At 40.6% G+C, this 23737-nt stretch overlaps 1 protein-coding gene across 2 annotated transcripts in view; it reads right to left on the bottom strand.

The window, feature by feature from the left end:
- LOC136632719 (myosin-binding protein C, fast-type-like) overlaps positions 1–21442 on the bottom strand; it is a 93538-nt gene extending 72096 nt beyond the window's left edge. For both annotated transcript variants that reach the window (XM_066607796.1, XM_066607795.1), the window contains exon 1: positions 21275–21442. In XM_066607796.1, coding sequence (XP_066463893.1) covers positions 21275–21293 — 19 coding nt within the window. In that variant the 5' untranslated portion in view covers positions 21294–21442. The remainder of the gene's footprint in view (positions 1–21274) is intronic.
- Between the last annotated feature and the right edge of the window lie 2295 nt (positions 21443–23737).

Here is a 23737-nt window from a genome sequence, read left to right on the forward strand (position 1 = left end):
TCACTGTAGTCAGCCCAGAAAACAGAAACCATAGCACAGTGGCCTGGATTAGTATTGCAGGCACTGCTCCTGTTGAATTTGTGAGAGAAGCCATAATATTTTCTATCGTCCATCTTGTCTTGTAACCTGCTTTTCTCCATTTCTCTGTCTTTCCTTAGCACATATGCAGATATGATGATTGTTTCTATCACAGGAATGCCAGGCCGTTTTCCAAGGCCATTTACTGAGGTCTCATGAGAAATAGCTTCAATTGGCCTGAGAGAAGTTCTGTCTCTAAAGAGACATCACTGCACTTGTTGAGTTTTTAATAACCAATGATAATAAATGAATTCTAATAAATTATAATTATCTGTGGATTAACTAATAAATCAGACAACTTTCTATCACATTCTATGCTTTGAGTAATTTGCAAGCTTCTTTGTGCTCTTACATTACCTCTAATAAATTTGGCCACCTGAAAACATACCAACTAGCAAATATTTCAATGAAATTCAGTGGAATCTGCACTGCAGTATCAGCCCGAGCCACTGCACTATGGTCAATGCTTTCTGCTTCCTGCACTGACCACAGTGACAGTGACCCTGGGATTGATCATAGAGATCCGAGCAGCGGGTCCCCATTCATAATCTATTCTTAATCTGTCATTCATCAATAGAAAAAATATAAAATAAGTCCCGGAATACCCCTAATAATATGCAGTAATACCCTGTTGGGTCTTCTTTAATATTTACTAGTTTCACCTGACTGTACTGCAAATCATTCTCTATAAAAAGATACAGTAACTGTTCGTCTGTTTTATTACTTGAGGAACAGGTGACTGTATCTCTAAACCTTCCAGAAATCCTTCTGATCACTGGCAGAGCAGGAGAGAAAATTCTAAACAAAGCTGTCAAAAATACAGCTCAGCAGCGGAGGGCTGAAAGCAAACTGAAGAGTATGAAGCTCCCGTGACAGGTGCTCAGAGGAGTAGATGGGTCAATCGAATTTCATAGCCTTCCTGTTTTTAAATGACTAACTTCTCACTACATACAGAAGATCTACTCTTCAATATGTCTTTTTCTTTAAAATGGTAATGGGTCCTAATCCAAAAGAGGAAAATGTTTGGGAGTATTTACTTTGGTTCTTGTATTGTGTATTGTATTACCATAGCACTAGCACATGAGCAATTGGACCTTACTCATATGGTTACATCTATCCAACAACTGAAATATCCTTTGTCTCATGTTTGTTGCACATCAGTGATTTCCATTTGACTAACTTTATGGCTTCTAAAACCAACTTACTGTTACAATGATTTAGGGTACACAGGCTAATAATTTCTCAAAAGAGCAATTATAGGTGACAGTCAACCAATGTGAATACGGACCTTGATAGTGCAAGTGAGTGAGAGTCATCTAAAAAACAAGCAACTATTGGCCTGTTTGAACAGTCTGTTCACTCAGAATGGCAACGAGAGGCCAGAAGAGATCTCCAGCACACTTTGGCTCCATTCAGTGAGTGGTTCCTGTTCCTGTGTGAAAGCATAGGAGGGATAATCACTAGGACAACTTTTGGGCACTTTTGCACCCAACAATTATTCCATGTAAAAGTACCCTTAGTTTTGTCATAGTAGCGTTCAGTTATTGTTACTGTTATGAGTGGAAATATATATTCACTTGAAACAACATTAACCCTTTCCAATCCACTGTCTGACGTCTAAAGACATTATGATTTAAGACTGTATAGCTCTGATGTTGGAAGACATCCATCGGGGTTCTCTTACTGTATATTGCCAGCCGCTCTGCTGTCAGAGCCTATCCAATGTATCACCTCATGCAGTACTGGCTTTAGCCAGCATATAGCACCGTTATATAATGGCAGAAAAAGAGTTAACCCCCTAGGAAAACCAGGATACAAATTGGATTGGAAAGGGTTAATGCTCAGCACAGTCAGTGGGTCCAGAAGAAGAGGACGCTGAAGGAAATGCTGGCTAGATACAATCAAGTTTGACATGAACGTGACTGTGGAAAATCTGAAGGAAGTGGCCAAAGACAGGGAAGCATGGCGTATGCTGATCCACAAGGTGACTGAAAGCCGACAACAACTGGATAGATAAATCATTATATATGTAATTTATCCATGGCCTTATCCTAAGTCCCCACTCCTGGACTTATGTTTCCAAATGTGCCCTATTAGCTAATTACAGCATGTCTTGCTTTCTACTAAATGATCCTTAATGACATATTCCCAGAGAGCCATTTCAATGCAAATATCTACTTTCTAAATAATTAGCTCTTGGTGTAGCATATTGCTGAACAATCAGATGAGGAGAAAGGTTAACTGATCACACCTCCAGTAAGTGCTCTCACTTCCAATAAGACTCTTACCTCATAGCACTTTATAGCATGTTTTAAATAAGTCCTGGTATGCTAGTGAAGCACTTAGGTTCCAATCGCTTTACATACAGCGAAGTAGATAGAGTTCCCTGCACGTCCTCTCATGGTCCTTATTTCTGCTCTCAGATATCCAAGACCAGAGGCAGCTGTTGGTATTTCAGTATGTTCATACTGGTACGGAGATGAGCAGCTGAACCAAGACTGAACCATGTCCCACATGCTTATCATTTCTAAACCACTACAGATCAAGTGGAAGGCTGTTATGTTTAGCGGGAAGGAAAACCCTTTATCCGCTTGTAGAAGATAGCTTGCTCTAGCCCCATATTTTCCTCAGTATCTACACTAAGGTGCAGTACTATATTCTTTTAGAGTCATATTTGTAGCTTCCAAATTATTATAGACTATTAGAAAGAATAGTTTTGTTGTAGTCAGAGTGTCAATGTCATTGTAAGTTTTATTTCTATAGTATCCTAACATGTTCTAAAAAAAACTTGACCTAGGTACTAGTACAATAGTTGCCTGTCAATCAAATCCATCATACATATTTCCCTCTTCCAATCCCTATTAAAAGTATGTTGAAGGGTAGCATATTCATAGGGTGCTTGCTGGTTATGTGCCTTAGGTGTTCAGGGGGGTGGGGGGGGGATTGAAAAAAAACCTAATTTGTCTTGGTCAAGGTATACAGTTATAGTGGAAGGACAGTGAGCTTAATCTTTGCTGTGGTTGAACAGAACACTAACTACAACTACTATAACAATTATGGCCATGTGAATGGATACATAGATCTATTTGTATAATTGCTAGTTATTATGGTACACAAAACACAGACCAAATACGAGTAAATACGCTTGTCTGAAAGCAGTCTAATAGTTAAATAGGCCAAATTAAATAACACACTGTGGAGGAGGATATTGGAGTCATAAAAATGTCAACTGTCACAATTTGTCTAAATTATTGAATATTCTAAAAAATAACTATTTTGCTTGCAATTTGTCCTATATCTTTACCATATATCCCTCCAAAGTAGGTTATCTTAACTACTAATATCCTCATTTTTATGACTTCAATATCCTCCTATGCTATTTAAAAGTGCTGCTACCAAGCAGCTATTGGTCAAAAGTGCCATCACTTACCTAATAAAGGTTATAAGGGTGGGGGTTGGATAGATGATTCCTATTGTCTTATACTCTTGTGAACTGTCATCTCCTATTCTAGCCCTATGTCACTGCCTGATCCATAGACATATTTACTGACACAGCCATGTAGACTAGGAGATTCCACAACTACTGCTGTCTGAACGTGGATGGGTTTTACATTTATATAGTGAATGCCAGTGCCAATGTGTCCCTAGAGATTAGATAGAAACTAGTAAAAAAAGAATGAACTTTAGTCTACGATTATTTGACACAGAAGAAGGTTCATGGTCTATGGGAATCTTTGTTGGATTAGGAATGTATGGAATGCAATAAGAGTCTTATTCTACCCTATCAAGTCAAGAGAACGAGTCTCACATCCCAAATACTTAGCTAGTCTATTAGCCACTTATTAAAGAAGCCACACATCAATGCTTCGCTTCCTAAGTTAGCTCCCCTCCTCTTTGACAACAACTTGACCTTTTGGTCCCCTTCTCAAATTGCTGCCTTTCTGGGTCCCTGCCTAATTGGGGCAGATAGAACTGGGCAGCAGTCTGTTTATTAAACATGCAACCAAGATATAATTAGCTGCTTGCTTTGGCTAGTGAAATTACAGTAATCAGCAAACATTCATAGACAAAAAAAATGATAATGAATTACTTGGATTTACATTAAAATCAACCAGGGGCAGCCAGACATTATGTGAACACTAGTTCCAGAACTGTAACCATATTGATCCTCTACTAAGATTATACAAATAAGAGAATGACTTTTTTATTTGTCAAACCATTTAGTAACCTCTCATATAATAATTATAATGGACAATTCCCATAATAAAATACATGGTAAAAGGGTTGTCTGTCTTAAAAACCTTCTTTCTAATATCTTGTTAGGTCAATCTTGGTTTTTGGGGTGAGGGGTCATCTGTTCATGGCCCACATCTATTTACCAGAGCGTGACCACAAAAAAGTTCCTTCTGCTCTGGATGACCCTGCATGACTATGCATTGCATGGACTACCCATTCATTTCAATGAGAACTGTAATACTTGATTTCCCCTGTGGTGGCACTGCAGGGAAATTGACTAGTTACTGCCAGGTTCTCCACAGATTACCGATGATTGTTGGAGCTTCCAGCTGAAGTGTAAAAAGGGGATTACCTGCTGCTCCATTATATTAATTTCGAAAGAGACAGTTGCTTTTTTTCTTTCTAATCTCAAAATAAACTATAGAATCAAACAAAAAAATCCAACCTATCTGATCTATTTTTCTCCCAACTTTCGATCTTTAGTCTGCAAGTCTCTATGGCATAAACTTACCACTGGATCTAGACAAAATTGATTAGACCTATAAACAGGTATCTAATCTCTAATGGCAAAACGCCACTAATTTCCTATTGATATAATTATATTTCAATATATGTACAATTCCAAAGTGTTAGATGATGACAATATTGGTTGCTCAGAATGATAAATTATGAGCTTTGAATATTAATTTTCTCTGTCATTAAAAGTTATTAAAATGTGTTGGAATTTAACCTGTAAATATCATATAAGCTGTCACTATACATCAGGGTAATGGCATCTGGAAATGGGAGATCTTGCTTGCACTAAAAAAAGATCATACGACATATGACACTATAGATCATATGATCGTATGACACTATACTAAGATGTCTATCAGCACGCATACTGTATATCAAGGTCTGAAAAGAAAATCATCACAGCATTGGATTTGGGTTTTTTGATCACTAAGAAAATGACTGTAAGTTCCGTCATCATCAGATGTACAAAATTAGTTAAAGGCATTGTCACATGCAAACAAAGCATTCCCTAGCCAATAGATAGAGTATAAATTGCTGATTTGTGGGGTCCAACCACTGGGTCTCAATGATCAGCCGCTATGTTAAGTGAATGGAGAGGGGGGGGGAGAGCAAAGAGAGAAATGTCCTGCAGCCGCCCCACTGTTAAGCAACGATACACACCCCTGTGCAAAAGCACGTGAGCGGGTATGTGTGGGACAAGTGTCGGACATCGTTTGCCTGACATTCGGCCTTTCTAAATGGGCCTTTACATGGACTTTCCATTGGTTTCTGCCTCTAAAAACCATAATAGAAATGCACATTTGAGTAGTGGATTTCTGTCACGGCTATGCAAAATATTTAACTGTGGATCTGCACCCAGATTAAGCCCTTTTAAATGGGCAAATCCGCTTATGCAATTCCCAGTAGTGATGTGGATTTGCCATCTGAGTGTGAAAAAAATCTGCATTGTATAAACTATGACCCATTGAATGTAATGGGATTAGCATTTGCTGAGCATTTGACATTGAATTGGCATGGATTGTATGGCAAAAATCTGCTGTGTGAATTTACCTTCAGAGGAACACAAGTGTTTTTTTTTCTGTACAAATTGTATCAGTAACATTTCCTGTATATTTTGCCCGTTCTTGACAACAGGACAATTACAGGGAATACTGAGGGGTGATATACTTGTTTAATAACCTAGACCTGTGTACTTCAGAGAGAGGTAAAATGGAAGAGGAAGGGTAATAGCAAACTTTGAGTTCATCTAAGGCCATATTCACACAGACATTCCATCCATGTGCAGTGTGATGAGTGGGACACCGCACATTGGAATGTACTACTCTCGTGCGAGAATGTATTGTCCATGTAAATAGACCCATTGTAAACAATAGATTCTGTTTTCATGCAAGTTTTGTGCATATCGCAACGCATAAAACTCGTTCGAAAATATTGGACGTGTAAACATGGCCTTACTTCAAAGTGTTCCTTTGTATTTGCAATCTACCCTACACACTCCCCTCTTTAATATTTAGTTCAGACTGCTGTTGTTATAGAGAAAACAGGCAGCAAGTCTGACTAAGGGCCTTTTAGGCTGGGTTCCCACGGGACGGAAATCTCGCGGCTTGGCCGCACTGAAAGGCCGCTATATTACCACAGGAGAGCCCCAGCTTCAAAACCTGTGGCATTGTGTTGCTGGTTTTGGAGTGGTTCAGCCGGCGGCATTCCGTTGCGGCTTTCTCTCCCCATAGAGAGGAGTGAGGCCGCAACAGAAAAAAAAAAAAGAATTGACATGCTACAACTGTCAATTCCACGCTGCATCGCCGACTCTGCACGGCTTTGCAGCGACAGATTGGCCGCCCCGTGTGGATGAGATTTTTGCAAAATCTTGGCCACTTGGCTGGTTAATCCCGGGATTAGGAGCCGCACAGAAATTCTGCATGGAATTTCCGCTGCAAATCCGTCCCATGTGGACCCAGCCTTATATTGAATGATTATGCAGGCATAAAAATCATTGCTCAGTCATTTGCAAGTTGTTATATTTAAAGGGGTTGTCCCGCGCCGAAACAGGTTTTTTTTCTTTCAACAGCCCCCCCGTTCGGCGCGAGACAAACCCGATGCAGGGGTTAAAAAAGAAAACCGGACAGTGCTTACCTGAATCCCCGCGCTCCGGTGACTTCTTACTTACCTGGTGAAGATGGCCGCCGGGATCTTCTCCCTCGGTGGACCGCACAGCTTCTGTGCGGTCCATTGCCGATTCCAGCCTCCTGATTGGCTGGAATCGGCACGTGACGGGGCAGAGCTACCAGGAGCCGCTCTCCGGCACGAGCGGCCCCATTCAGAAAAGAAGAAGACCGGACTGCGCAAGCGCGTCTAATCCGGCGATTAGACGCTGAAAATTAGACGGCACCATGGAGACGGGGACGCTAGCAACGGAACAGGTAAGTGAATAACTTCTGTATGGCTCATAATTAATGCACAATGTACATTACAAAGTGCATTAATATGGCCATACAGAAGTGTATAACCCCACTTGCTTTCGCGGGACAACCCCTTTAAGAATCGATCATTGGCTGTTTCCCATTCACTGACACAATCCACTGAAGGATCAGCGATCCAGTGAATAAGCAAATGACATAATAATGTAAATGATCTGTGTGTGTAAACTGATGGCATTTTAAAGCAAACGACACTGTCATTGTTCACTGGTTCCAACAGCCTCCCACTCTGTGTAAAAGGACTCTATGATTGGAAGTTATTTGCATATATCTTTATTCATATCAACTCAGCCTATTGGGTAGCATGCAGTGTCTTAGGCTACTGATGCAAAACTAATGCAGAGAAGTGATGCGGCCATCTTGTTTTTTTCAGGACCGGAGGGTTGCTTTAAGACTCTTTTGCAAAGTTGCTTTATTATTTATTTTATTTTAATTGTAATCCCGCAGTAGGAATTTATAAGTACCCTACTGATATCACAGAGTATTTGCAACAGGCGACAAGCGGGAAGAGGCCTGCACTTTCTGAGCGGATTCTAAGATGTGGCTGAGGAGCAGCACACTCTTTTTATTCTTGCGCACCATTGAAGGTATATAACAGGATCTGGATGAGTAATGGAATTAGGTGATCGTGACGCCAGTGCCTGGATTAAGAGAGCTTGGTAGCAATATAACACATATTTGTAGGTAAATGGCAGGCACACTATTTACTTTCAGGCTTGTGGTTGTCTGCATTATTCTTATGCACCAGACATTGCATATACAACTTACAAATACACTGTTTAACACTTCATACACGGATAAACAAACTTTGAAGGGGCAGCACCTGAGCTAAGGAAGAGCTATATAGAAAGGACTGACAAGAAAATACCCTTTATAAACCCCACTAACAGTTTTGCCATTCCTAAAACACTGTGCTCAAGTGTTCTTTAGTACTCACAAACCTCTATGAAGATTCTTTGCTTCTTGTCTGAAGTTGTCATCCGGTAGAAAGCAGGGCTGACTTGAACGGACATCAGGTTTGGGCAAATAACCAGTTTTGGCATCTGTCTGGGTGATTTATGGGCTGCTGCACACAGGATTGCTTTAAAGTTTACATAACGAGTCTCTAATTACAGCAGAACAGAGGAGGAGAAGAAGCTGAGTCTTTACATGGCTGTTAGTTTCCTCCGGTTCCATCTTGGGTCCTCTCTCGCCCCACTGACTGAATGGTTCCCTGCCTCATTCCATACCTCCTCCATACTGCCCTTCACTTCTGTCTTGTAACACTGTTTTATCGTGAAAAATTGTGCAATAAAAAATGAGCAGGAAGAAGCCCCCTCCTTTTTTTCCTTACTCCCTCACTCAGGGGGCCTGTCACTAACTGATTTACGACGGAGCCTAAAACCTTAACTCTTTAGTTTCCTGACTCCCTCTTCTTATTAAATGAAATCCAGCCTAACTAAACTTTGATAAATGAACTGGTAGTTAGAACAGTTGCTCTTAACTTGCAGGTAAAGTACTTTTATCCTGTAGTGCCAGTCCAGGTCATTACATATTAAAGTGACAATATGGGAGAGCCGGTAGTCCAGACAATGCTTGCTTCTTATAGGTGTGTAACAGGTAAACATATGTTAGAACACAGTAATATAATGCAACTGTAGTGGCTCGAAATACCTATTTTTGTCCCCTCCATAATTGTCATACATGTCATATCTTCAATGTAGATGCACTGTGCAAAGTGTCTTGTCTGCTGTTATGTGTATTGCTCAGCCGTAGCATATGAGAGGTTAATATCTGAAAGCGGCTGGGATACATCTGGAAAATTATCAATATCTGTCTATTCATGTGATGTCTGCACCCTATAAATGTGAGTGATTGGGGTGTGGTAGGGAGTCTTTCATCATCTTCTATGGTTTGAGTGGAGTGGAGTGCTGGCCACATGGGGTACCTTCAACACTCATGTGGTGAAGTGATGGAAGAAGAGGAGAGGTATCCTGAACTTCTCCATGCCAGGAACTGCCTCTGAAGAACGAGTGAAGTGAAGAGTCCGCCATGCAGAGCTATCTTCAAGTACTGAGTTAGTGTCAGTGGAGTGTTCCTACCCCTATCCTCCTCTAGAGTGCTCCCCTTTCCAGGAGTGGTATCTTACAGATAACTTGGCCTGTAGGACCGATGTCATCCTGTGCCTCCTCCCTGAACTCACATTCTCTGTCTTTCCTGCACTGGTGTGTAAAGCTGTATTCTGCAAAGCTTCAAGTAAAGTTCACCGGTAATTGCCCGTCCCAGTGACCAAGTTATCAAGTTTCAACCGTGTGTGTGGACTCTCTTCATTTAACTACCGGGTACAAGCTACGATGAAAAGGAATGGTGGCATCACGCGTGACAAATCTACCACATGTATAAAGGTAACTGCTGTCCCAGCGTTGCCTGGAAGAGGCCTAGCGGTGCCTTGGCAGTGGTTGCGTGCGTCCCTCTGGGGAGGAGTCTGGTAGATCCACCGTGACAAATGACACCTCTACCGCCGCCAGCTCCTCAGTGGGGGCCTCGTGTCTAGGTGGCCGCTGGGACGCTGCACAACTGCTGTGCAAAACCAATTGTATGAATATTGTATATACTGATATACTTAGATATGTAAAGATTTTGGTTTTGTCCAATATAAAGTATGACATTAGTTCTTACTCAAGTGATAAGTTCCTTTGCTGTGGATTTTGGTAAAATTATAAAATGGATTCAAAGCCCTTATATTTGCTACAATAGTTAATTAAAAATCATAAACCATATGACTATCATTGAAATGAAATAGTAGATACTGAGTGCCGCTAGTATCATTCTCTATTTAACCTTTGTCTACCTTTGGACAGCATGTCATAACCTGCCAAGCGAAATTAAAAGAGAGAAAGAAGAAGCTAAAGGTCATGTCTAGTTGTCTGCACCTCAGTAGATGCCAGCAGTCGTTAGCTGATGGACTATTTAATGGCCTATTACATGTCTGTCAATTCTACCATCATATAAGAACACAACTGACATTGCTGGAACCATAACAGCAATTCTCATTTTCCATCTATAGCATGGGGGGCGGGGGTGGGGGGGGGGGTGAAATTATTTTTAAAGACCATGTTTACACTATGTAAGATTAAGGCTAGATTCACACAAGCATATGCATATTTGCACGTGCATGAGCATAGCCTTTTTGAGGAACGAATAATGCTTTTTTTCATGCTTTGTCGTATTTTACTGTACTTTTTCCATGTGCAAGGACATGTGCATTTGCGCCCAGCAAAAAAATATGCACCAAATAAAATGGCAAATTAGTCTAATGTGTTTCAGGTGTGTTCTTTTTCCTGCATAATTACGCTGTGTTTCAGACATCTCCAAGCATATTTTGTGCACATTTGTGCATCCCCATTGACTTCTATGGGGGCGTTTGTTGCATTTTGGATACTCCTATACAAATCCAACACTTTTGAATAGACCATCTATGAACATAGGGAGAAATACAGTATACTAAGACTAGCTTTTCAAGCACCAGTCTTAGGCCTCATTTACACAAAACGTCGGCCGAAAATCACAACCATGTGAAGCATTGAATTCCAGTGCATTCATTCACATGGGCAATTTTTGGGCATGTGAAAAAATCGCACTGTCAAAATGTGAAATCAGCAACCGTTTTCGATCGCCAATTTTTCATGCTGCGTCAAAAGATAGGTTTTGACCTATCTTTTGACGAAAAACACTGGAAACTCCCATAGATTCCTATGGGAGATGAAAAAAAAAAAGGGAAAGGCAGGGAGTTTACCTGCGTCCGGCGCTCGGAAAGAAAGACAGATGGATCTATTTAAGCATTAAAAGTAATTCCAAGGATTTCTGCCGACCGACAGAATTCCGTGCTACAGCGTATTTTTCTTGTGATATGTCCGTGTAAATGGATGAGAAAACGCTAGTTAATTTTAGGGTTTGATCACGGCAATCCATCACTGATGCTATTTTTGGCTGTGATGTGGCCAGCAAACTAAAGCATCTCCACATAAATAAGGCCTTAAAGAGGTTCTGTCATTAAAAAAAAAATCTATACTCACCTTTTTCTCCCCAGGCAGTCTACTTACCAGATCTTCTTTTGGCTCCTGCAGTCTCAGGGGGTCACCTTACTTCCAGCTGGCTGATTCTTCTGCTTCCTGTGACGTTACCTATATTGACAGGCAGTCTCCTGTACAAAACGTCACTAGTTCATAGCCTAGCAGGGAGTGCTGAGCTATTGCAGAGACTATGCATGTCCGCTGTCCCTGCAATAGATCAGCATTTATTCCTAGCCAGTGAACGCTACATCACAGGGGCGTGACCTTCACTGACCTGCCGGAAGAAGAATGCAAGGAATGCACGTTTAATAACAAGAAGAGAATCCAGACGGCTTGTGGTTAGGTGACCCAGGGGACTGGAGAAGCGCAGTGAGGAGAAGATGCAGTAAGGAGTCTGCCTAGGGAGGAATAGGTGAGTATAGAATTTTTTTTTTAAAGACAAAACCCATTTTATATTATTCCCACCATTGCATGATACATCTAATCTATGAAGAGGCCCACCTCTCTTCATATTTTATGCTCATCTCAGCTTCTCCATGAGCGTACATAAATGTGCATTTCTGGTATATTTAACGTTGGTCTTTGCTGTAAATTATACCAAAACGTCTCTGTCCAGTAAACCACACGTCGTACTGAAAAGCCACACCCTCTTTTGGGGAAAGTGATATAGATCGGTGCAGAGGACAAAAAAAACGCTATTTTTTTGGTTTGGTTTCATATGTATCCTTCTATGTTTCTTCATGGACTGCGTAAATTTATTATTGACAATAGCAAGTGTCCATTTGAAATGATGTGTGGTATGAAAGCATAGTCTCATAGGGCAAGAAGCCCAAGCCTGTGATCTATAACATACCAGTCATCTATAACATTGAGGACGTAGGAGTTTCCAATTATAAGCATCACTTGATATGCCAGCACATAAACACCTAGAACAATATTTAACAGCTGCGCTGTTGTAACCTGCATTGCTGTTGAAGACATTAGTACGTTATACATTTGAAAACTGTCATAGATACTTGACGGACTTCTGTATATCAGTGTATATGCACTATAATTGCGTTTGTCTCTATAGTATGTCACCAGATCGACTTTAAGTAATTTTCCATACCCCTTGGCTTTGATTAAGGATGTAGCGGTTTCAGGCACTGGGTTAGAGCCTCAGTTGTAATAGCCGCAGAGTAGTCAGGGAAGAGCTAGGAGTCAGCAATGGAAGGTCTCAGTTCGCAGTACAGATGGAGGAGGCGGGCAGCATAGTCAGAAGGGAAGCCAGGGGGCAGCAACGGAAGGTCTCAATTTGCAGTACAGATGGAGGAAGGGAGTAACATAGGCAAAGGTGAAGCCAGGGGTCAGTAACGGGAGGTCTCAGCTGAATAGCAGAGGAGCAGGTAGAAGTAGCGCTTGATCAAGGCTTGGAGCACAATAATCACACAGGGTACTGGAGAAAGGGCCAGGCTTTTATAGGAAGTCAAATTAACAGGTAGGGTGGAGCCAAAACAGGGACTAGTTCAGGGTTGCAGGAACAAGGCTAAATTTCAAAAAAGGAACTGTCTAAGGGCTGGATAGGTCAGTGGAGAAAGCTGCCAACTAGAGTTCAGGAGGTCACACGCAACCACTGGCGTAACTACTATAGGTGATGCGGTTGCACCCAGGCCCAGAAGCCTTAGGTGGCCCATGTAAGGGCCTCCCTTCTCCCTATAGGGAGCCCAGTAATATGAAAAAAGCATTATAGTTGGGGCCCTGTTACAGGTTTTGCATTGGGGCCCAGGAGCTTCAAGTTACACCTCTGCACACAACTAATTGGTTTTGCAACCAGTTGTGCATTGTGTGCACACAGAATTTGAGCAATTACTATCTTGTATCATATTGGCTAGCTGAGTGGGCTACATGCACAGTTGTTAATAATTGGCCAACTATACAACATAGGTTTCCATTGCAGCCTAAAGATGTGTTAGTTATATAGTAAAGGAGGCTAGACACTAATCTACACGACCATTTGAACAAGACATTACAAGGAATTTCTAAAAGGTCGGTTTTAGACAAGTAGATTTTACCTACATATTTGGTCCGTATTTTGAGCACCATAGCACGAAGCTAAAGTAAATCAATAGAACTATTCACATAGGCATATTTTTAGTGGCCGTTTTTTTTTTTTTTAAATGCAGCGTGACCTATTTTTTTTCTCATTTGTATTTATATTCTTTTCTACTGGACAAATACGTATCAGCAGTTGCCCAGTAGAAATTAAAATATATGGGGGCAAATACTGATTAAACAGTGGTGAAATACTGATTACATACAGTGATAATGTCATCTGAAAGACATCTGTAATACGCATCCTTATTACGGATGCATGACAATACGTTTGTCTGTAGCTGGCCAAAAACTGGGGTCCTACTGTAGATTTAAATCCAAGTTCAGGATGCAGTTTGCATGTTCTCCCTGTGTATGGCTTTGTATGACATTGTCCCTAGTGTGTATGTATAAGCCCCATTGAGAGATTGATGTGAACGATGACAATCTCTGTCCAGTATTGTTGAATATGTGGCCCTATATAATCAACGGGAAATAATTAAAATTAACCTGCTTTGCTACTCAAAAATTGGGCAATGGGTTTTGTTAATTTCATGACTTTCTTCAAATGTCACCGCTCCTCTCTAATCATTTCCAAACAGAAAGATCAAAACAAACCTAAATATCATCTTACAGATTTTTGACAACCTAATACTACCAAAGGATTTTATTTCTTTTTAAGCCTCCTGCCAAGTTGCTTTCAGAACTCTCAGAACACCCTTTGCACTGTAAAGACGCTTCTTGTGGTAAAAGGAATGCCGGCCACTCAAGATAATGTCATGCATATCCAATAACAAAAAGAGTATTAATCAACCATATGTTTCCTATCAGTTGTGGTACTTCATAGATTATAGAATATGTGAGATAAACAAATATGACTGTGTGGTCGCTACACACAGAGTTCTGAATTTGGACCATTTGTATATTTTCTTAGCTTTTAACTAGTAATGTTCTTTTGGCTCAATTCCTACCAGTGAATTTAGTTAAAATGTTTAGAAAAAAAAAATTACAACAAAACTAATACATTTGTTTTTGTACCAACTAAAATCCACCTGAACAAAAAGTTAAAAAAATAAAAACCTGTTTTTTTTGAAGAACCAGTGTCACTTATGTTCATGGGCTGTGCCTTGGCAAAGCTCGGCATCATTAGAGTATGTTGGCAAAGCTCAGCCTCATTAGAGGAGGAAGTAATTCTGACCACTGTTAGCGCTATGATCCCTAGACTAAGAGGCCTTCTAAGCAGAGGCATAGCTATAGGAGGTGTTGAGGTTGTAGTCATACCTGGGCGCTGAAGTCAGAGAAGGTTCAAAGGCCATGCTGCCACATAAATGGAACATTGGAGTGAAAGGTTTTGTAATAAATCTTTCATTGAGATTCAGGAGCTTCAATTAGTACCTTTGTTTTAGGGCTCAGTCAAATGAGCGTATTTTAAACGCATTTATAGTTGCATTTTCGATTCCCATTTATTAGAACCAATGCTTTACAATGAAAGCGGTCACATGTCCGTTTTTTTACAAGCGAATAAAATTCGTACCTGTAAAAAATAGAACAGCTTTGTGCAATTCGCACATCGCATCGCCCTGAAGGAATTCCCTGCCATAGCTGTAACAGCTGTGGCAGGGGATTCCTTCATCCCCGCAGGGGGTCCTATCTTTACTGAACACTATGATAGTGCTGTAAACAGTGGTCATTGATGTGGGGAGAGGAGCCTGATGCTATCCCATTGCTTTCAATGGGGCTGGCGCTCACACAATTGAAGTCAACGCCTGCAGCAATTATTTTCGTGGGGGGCGGGGAGGGGGAGGGTGCTTAAAATATAAGCCCTACCCCAACAATCATCCCTAGCTGTAGAAAAAAAAACTAACTCACCTAAGAGCGCTGTCCACTTCTTTTCCCTGTCCCCGGCAGTTTTCTTCTGTATTCCGGTGGCCGGAGATTAAAAAATCCCCGCCTCCAGAAAGTGCTGCCTCTGATTCGCTGAGTGCTGTGACCAATCAGAGGCAGCGCTCAGTTGTCATACAGCTGAATACAGAGAATACAGGATACAGAAAAGACTGCCAGGGATGGCAAGAAGAGTTGGACAGCGCTTCTAGATGAGCTAATTTACTTGTTTTTTTCTACAGCTAGGGATGATTGTTGGGGTAGGGCTTATATTTCAAGCCCCCCCCCCCCCCGAAAATAATTGCTGCAGGGGTTGACTTCATCCCATTGCTTTCAATGGGGCGGCAGCAGCGCCGGCCCATTGAAGGCAATGGGATAGCATTGCAAACTTCTTCCACAGCTGTCACAGCTGTGGCAGGGGATTCTTTCATACTTGCGGGGATGAAGGAATCCACTGCCATAGCTGTCACAGCTGTCACGGCTGTGTCATGGTAGTGCGATGTACTCCCTATGTTTTCAAAGGGATCGGCGCTGCTGCCGCTGGCCCCATTGACAAGAAGGTCAAACCCCTGGATGTGACAGTATCAAAGGGTTTCACAAGGAATCCTCTGCTGCAGCTGCCACAGCCACAGCAGGAAATAGCAATGGGACTGCACTTTTATGTGCTAATTTCCCATCGTGTGACTGCACAACAAGTGTGAATACAAAATGCGTCTGATGGTTCAGTCGTGCGTTTTTTATACATGCGTTCTGTAGGAAAAAATGCTCGTCTGACTGAGCCCTCAAGGGTATGTTCTCACGTGACAGATCCTTGGCAGCATGTGCTGATTTAATTTGTGGGAAATAAAATGTATATTGTTGCTTTGTCCTGCATGACTTTTCCTCACAAAACTGAGATGTAAATGATAAGATCATAGAATTTACCACTCATGATAAACATGTAGTTAACAAAAAGTGTTCTTGATGGAGCATATGTCCATTGGTCCATATGTTGTTTCAGGTACTGCCATATGAAGTTCTTAGTTAGCTTTAGTTATTAAACACACCATTTGTTTTAATCAGTCTCAGTATTATATTAACTTATCACAACAAAGTCGCAGTCACAAGTAGCTAGAATATATTTGCCAATTGGCATCTCTTAACATATTTCCTGGACTTAGAGGAGAGTCTGGTCAGTGATTGCATCTTACCTAGTAACCTTATCTCTAGTCACAGGTTTGTGTAATCAGCTCAGGGTCCTTGTTTGAATGGGCGAACAAGCGAGTGACGTCACCACTAACTCGTTTGCACTTGTGCAGCCTGTTCAGATAGGCAAATGCATCGTTGACTTGTTGAAATAAGAATCATTCAGAATCCTTCAGTCTCTTGATTAGCCAGTGAGAGGGACTGAACCATTGCTGTTTAAACCAAGCTATAAGCGAACGAGCCAACGATGGTTCTTATGCCTGCATAAAATGAATGACGAACGAAAAGTGAACGATTCCCTTCCGTCGTTCAGTCGTTGGCTTGTGCTTAAACCAAATGATTATCGTTCACTTTCGCTCATTTGAACAATTTTTTGAACGATAATCGTTCTGTCTAAACGCACTTCAAGCATTTGCCTGAAAAGACTTATTAGTAGTAACCTTTTCCTATTTCTGACATAACAATGCCTTTCTTCTCAGAAAAGTATTAACAGACAAATATCCTAATGATTGTTCTTTCCGAATGATATATATTAATGATATATCTGAAGGCCTTTAAACCTCTGTTCTTATGGCACCACCGCAACCTGCCTTTAGGGGTATATATAGCAAAGAGGGCTTTTGTTGCAGAAAAAAAAAAGAAGACCCCCGAATGATGAATGCTCATGCCAAACCACCTCAGGTTCCTGCAGTATAAGCACCTAGATCTTGTAGCCCCTTTTAAGTGTTGCTGTGATTGTGGAGAGGGGTGGTGGTGGTGGTGGTGGGGGGGGGGGGGGGGCTGTGCAGGTTAACATTGCCTGTAGTATAACTGGACATCATCTTATCTCTTCTAAGGTTACTTTTACAAACTCTGGAAATTATAAAGTTGGATATACATAATAGAAAAAGTTGATATTTATGGAACAATCGCGTGTATGGGGGCTTATCAACTGGAGGAGATGTCATGGAAAAGTAGATCCTTTGTGGAGATAAGCTACTGACAGAAGTGTTTTGACAGGACAATCATGTATATGTAAGATGAACTCAACACAGATAGCTGTTGCTGTCAACTTTTACATGTGTATGTCTGCCTTACGCTCTACAGATTTTTAGAAGTAAGAAGTTGATTGATGCTCCAGATAATGCCTAGATTTATATTCCATCCTTGGAACTTCTTTCATGTTTTACAATTTCTTTTGTTTTGCCAAATAAAATTCTGCATGTGAAATTAAGACCTTCTATTACCTACCGAAGACTCCTTTACTAATGTTCATTCCCATGTAGAGCTAGGATATAGTTTTGTAAACTACTTTGGGTAAGCTGTCATATGGATGATTAACTTCTATGACAGCCACTACAACCTGTCTTCACTGACTGTAGCTATATATCAGCTAGACCTAAAACAGTACATGAGAGCATTGTACGTAAACTGATTCCAGTCCATCCTCAGCTAGAAGTTGAGCTTGGCTTCAGTTGGTTTGAGTTATAGAACTTTTCGAGCAGCATAACATAGAGGTCAATGGAATTCAATGTTTGTGATCTATCATCTGGGTAGCTGAGGGGCTTCTGTAAGAAATGCTGACCAATTGATATGATGCCTAAGCTGATTTCTTTTCTCATGAACCACTATTTTATTGCCATTTAAATGCAAAAAAATGGATATATCTTTCTTCCTGCTGCAATTATAAGTCCATTTACACATTACAATTTATTTACATCACCAAGTAGAAACACTACATTTTTATTTAGACACGACCAAAACCCCTGTATATGATGTAATGTGTAGTTTGAATTATTTCAAGTCAGAGGATAGCAATTTACATGATACAATTCACTAATTGCAATCATTCAACATTGCCCCCCCCCCCCCTCCTACTCCCCTTCCCCACACGCTTTAATATCCATATTGTGAGACTATCCCATATAAAATTGCATGCTGGAATACCTAGATTTTGCTAGCTTTTATTTATTGTAATGAGGATAAGCATCCTGTGAGGAAATATGTGTATAACTGAATCAAATAAAGAACAGATCTTATTAATAAACTGTGATATGTAAGCTGCTGTGCCTGCACTACAGATAACAGTGCAGGCGCAGTGAAGAAAGGAGCTCTGTGTTCAGCTATGCTGTGAGCTGAAGACACATTTTCTTAGCAGTGCTTTTCCTAGCTAAGGAGCTAAATAGGAGATTTTCTGTGAGCAAGCCAGCGACACTAGCTCCGGTGCAACAGCATGGGAGCGAGGACACACAGGGACAAGTGTTGAGCGTCGTTTGCCCAACATTCCTCGTGTCTAAATGGAGCTTCATACTTGCATACTCGGTACATTAAAAAAACAATTTGAATGATAGGTACACTTTAATGAAGACCTATGTCCAGCATGTAATATCATATTTTTTCACTTTTTAAGTAGATTCCCTCAAGATAAAAAAATTTGGCAAATTTATGTCCTTAAAAATTCCTTCAATTCATCCTGCATACCTCCATGTAAAGTCCCTGAGGAATTAGACATCAACTTCCAGGATTTCTAATCCTGACATTCACAGCAGCTCCCTCACAAGCCCCTATGGCAAGATATGTGGCCACAGCATAAATTTCTCTGTTAACATATATACGTGTATGATTTTTTACTAAACAAGCGCTGTTTGTGCTTTTACCTAGCCTTTACATTAATGCAGCACTTACCAATCATTAAGTGACGAGCTAAAGTGCAGACAGTGCTCGTTTAGTGAAAGCCACAAAGTTTTGTGATGACAGTGAGATCTCATTCTGTGATCACATATGTAGCCATAGAGGCTTATTGGGAAAGTGCTATGATTACCCAGAAGATCATGCCTGACTCCTGCGGGGAGCTGCACACTTTAAGTGCTGGTAGCAATTTTTAATGCTGTATATATATATATATATATATATATATATATATATATATATATATATATATATATATATATAAAATGATTCACTGGGGGGTGGGGGAGTCTAATTAAAAAGTCAATAAAATGGATAATAACATCCTGGTGATAGGTCCTAATAGTTCTTACAATTCAAAGACAGTAAAGTAGGCACCTGACTTTTTCAAATATTTCAAAAAGTTCCATTTTATCTTGTGGCTGAAGTACAGAGGATGAAAACATTGTAATGCATGCATGAGCACTCAAAGACGTAAAATGCACGATCTAATAAGTTAATAATCCAGTACAGTGTGTTGTAATATTTAGCCGTGACAAATATTAATCAGACATTGTTTTATCCATTGCATGTTACCACATTAGCAATAGAATGAGAATAATGCTACATTTAATAGTGACTAGCCTTACAGTATCTGTGCTATGGTGCTAGTGCTTAAAGAGGACTTGTCACCTCTCCTGACATGTGTTTTAGGAAATACTTGTATTCTCCCTGATATAACAATTCTGGAGCATCTTTCTCTAACCCTGAGACGTGCCGTTCCTCTGTTAAGGGGTCAAGGGGAATGGTAACAACCAGCTGTCAATTTATTCATACATTTCTAGGAGGAATAACAGGAATGGCACAGGACAGAGATCTGAGAAAAGAGGCTCCAGAATTGGGGAATACAAGTATTTCATAAATAGACAGTTCAGGAGATGTGGCAGGTGCTTTTTAAGTAAGACCTGTCAAGGAATCTTAATAATGCTGTATTATGAATTCTGCCAAGTATTTATTTTCTGGGTTGGCTCCAAAAACATCAAAAACTGTGCAACTGATAATTTTTTCTATTTCCAGATCCATCATTTTAGGTAGCATTTGCTGACAATCTCATGTGCATGCTTATGGACAGAGGAATGACATTGCCTCAGCCTAATGCTTTGTTTAGTACGGAAAGTAGCATCTTTGATGTACAGCATCCACTCTCCCTTGTATAAAGTTAACAGGCATGTACATAACATAAATGGTAATGAGTGATTGATTAGATGATAATTGCCCTTGAAAATTTAGGAGAAGTTCTTATATAATGTCTATGGTCAGCTTTAGTGTGGATTGTATGGGTGGTAGAAACCCATAAAGAATTGATGCTATACTTGACTTATGTAATAATCTAGAAAAGTTTATACAAAAAGTATAAAGATACCGTAGATAGATAGATAGATAGATAGATAGATAGATAGATAGATAGATAGATAGATAGATATAGATACATAGATATAGATAGATAGATAGATAGATATGCATTATGTATGTAAAGTAAAAATATTAAATAATGTTGAACTAAAATAGCATTAAACACTGTGATTTTATATTTATTCACTCTACAGATTTAATTATAATTAGTTCGATCTTTGTACAAATTTGTAAATGTTGCTATAAATTACAATATTGCCCTTTTCAGATTTCATTGTAAATTATGTGTATATTAGCTAATTATACTGTTATAGAACACTAAGGACTCTATGCCCAAAGGCAGCAGCTGTATGGCACATGAGCATTGTTGGAATGGTGCAAGGTATTGTAAAGTTTCGACAGGTTGTTGAATTCTAAGATTCTCCATGTTTCAGATCTTTTTGGCTAACATTTTAAAAATTGGTACTAGCAATTAGTATAGAAATATTATGCCAACTGGGAATATTTAGTTGTATGTGCAAGGGATGTATCTCAAATTTCTGGAAAATATCCCACACTGAATAGGGAATGGAGGGATGAATCTTTGGTGCTCATCACACATACTACCATATACATGTACTACCAAACATATAGAAAAGTCTTAAACTGAAAACTTGACCAATATGAATATCTAATATCTGTAGATAAACTCCAGACATTTCAGAACCAAGACAATCCTACCAGGTTTTGGTTCAGGCATGGTTGTGTCACCCTCTCCTTGGGTCCAGGCACAAACTCCTTCCTGAGGGTTCTACTTGTGTCTTTAAAGACAGTCTCTCCTCTTCTGGGAGACGTTGATAAATGTCACCTGACCCCATGAGTTGGTTGCCAAATTCCTAAGTCATTCCATAAACTTCCCTAAACCTCATGAAGGGGGGATTCATGGCCTGGCCTTAATAGTAACAAGCTGTGGAGGGCACAGGATCTGATTTTGTTAAAGCTTTGGAGACTCCCAGATGAACTGAACAGCTATAAGTATGATAGAGGGACCAGCTGCTCCTACATGTAACCTGAGTGAAAGCCAAGAGTTAGGAGGATCTGAGCTGCAGCTAATCACTTTTCTGATGGGTCAAAATATCTAGAATTGTAAATATGCCTCTGAGTGGTTTTGTGAGCATTTTTAAAGCAGAGACTTTTTTTCACAGATAATAAACATAAATCATGATTTCCATAAATTAAGAAAATAAGAGTAATGCACAAAAATAATACACGTTAGACACACATCTAATCTGCATGTGCTGTCTTCTGCAGGATTTTGTATCAATGAAAAGCCACTACTAATATACAGACCTTCAATATATATTCACAGGCAAAGTGTTAACGTCAAAAAACAAATACAAGTCTATAACAGGTTTCCTGAGGCTCCCATGCATTACTTGTAGTACTATTCTCCTATGCCGGAAAAGATCCTGTTGGGCCCTTTTAAGACCCAGGGCCGAATGTAACTGCAACCTCTGTGTCCCCTATAGTTAAATCCATGTCAGCAAGGGACCTTTTCTCAGTACTCCAAAGGGATAACTTGAAGGTTCTCGGTCCCAATGCAAAATCTGTAGCAGCACCCCCACCAACTGTATCATGTGTCTCTTATAATACTGCTAGCTTCTTATATGACAGAAGCCACCAGAGCCCACATGCAAAGGCTATCTCTGCATCTTCTATGAATGTGAAAATCCTCTTGCAAGTTGTGCTTTGACAAAGATTATATTAAAAGCTCTAGAGAGCTGCTGTTGGCTGGCTGCATTAAAATCTTGTTTAATTATTTCTGAGTCATCGCTAAGCACGGGAAATATAACAAAGATAAAAAACAGGTGTACTGTGCATGACCGCCACCATGAGTACGCGGTCAAGCGTAGTACAATTTCACAACCGTACAAAAAGTTACACCCGAGCTCACAGCTGTAATGTGCTGCGGGCCTCTGCTGCAGATTCTGCTTACGGCCACGTGAGCCTGGCCATAATGAATCAACTCCTTAAAGGGTTTGTTCGGGACTTTTACTGTTCATGACCTAACCTAAGGATAGGTCATCAATATTAGGGTGTTCGAGATGCTCGTTACTCGAGATGAGCACCACGCGATGTTCAAGTTACTTTCACTTTCATCTCTGAGACGTTAGCGCGCTTTTCTGGCCAATAGAAAGACAGGGAAGGCATTACAACTTCCTCCTGTGACGTTCAAGCCCTATACCACCCCCCTGCAGTGAGTGGCTGGGGAGATCAGATGACACCCGAGTATTAAAATCTGCCCCGCCCGCGGCTCGCCACAGATGCATTCTGACAGAGATCAGGGACAGTGCTGTCTTGCTTTAGCTGCTATAGGGAGAGCGTTAGGTGTTATATTCGTCTTGAAGAACCCCAACGGTCCTTCTTAGGGCCACATCTGACCGTGTGCAGTACTGTTGAGGCTGCTTTTAGCAGTGTTGCCCCCTTTTTTTTTTTTGTGTATCGGGCGTGCAGACCATTGCGTCCTCAGTCTGCAGTCATTGTACAGAGTATAGGGGCAGTACTGGTGAGGCAGGAACAGTGGTACAGGGAAAGATATACAGGCTATATAGGCAGTGGGCTTTTTCAAAAAAATTGGGGAAAAATACTATATTTGGGCTGCCTGTGACCGTCTTCAGTGTACTGCGTGTCTGCTGGGGGTAGTAGTCCTAATTAATACGCAGCTAAGCGTTACAGCAGGCTTGCGCAAAATTGTTTCCTGGCTCTGCTGTCTCCGTTACATCACCGCCGTCAAAGCGCCAGAGGGAAACAGTATACATAATATATGCTGCATTCAGTATCTGTCTGGTGTTTCAGTTCACCATTTTAAAAAATTGAAGCCAAATACTTAAGGCCTACCACTGCCCTTTGGCCACTTGACTGCTTCTGCGCTGTGAATTCCACTAGCTCAGTCATACGCACCTACGTCTCACTACAGGCGCGCGCAAAATTGTTTCCTGGCTCTGCTGTGCCCGTTACATCACCGCCGTCATAGCGCCAGAGGGAAATAGTATACATAATATACGCTGCATACAGTATCTGTCTGGTGTTTCAGCTCACCATTTAAAAAAATTGAAGCCAAATACTTAAGGCCTACCACTGCCCTTTGGCCACTTGACTGCTTCTGCGCTGTGAATTCCACTAGCTCAGTCATACGCACCTACG

Source organism: Eleutherodactylus coqui, chromosome 6 (assembly GCF_035609145.1).
Source record: "Eleutherodactylus coqui strain aEleCoq1 chromosome 6, aEleCoq1.hap1, whole genome shotgun sequence".
Lineage (NCBI taxonomy): Eukaryota > Metazoa > Chordata > Amphibia > Anura > Eleutherodactylidae > Eleutherodactylus > Eleutherodactylus coqui.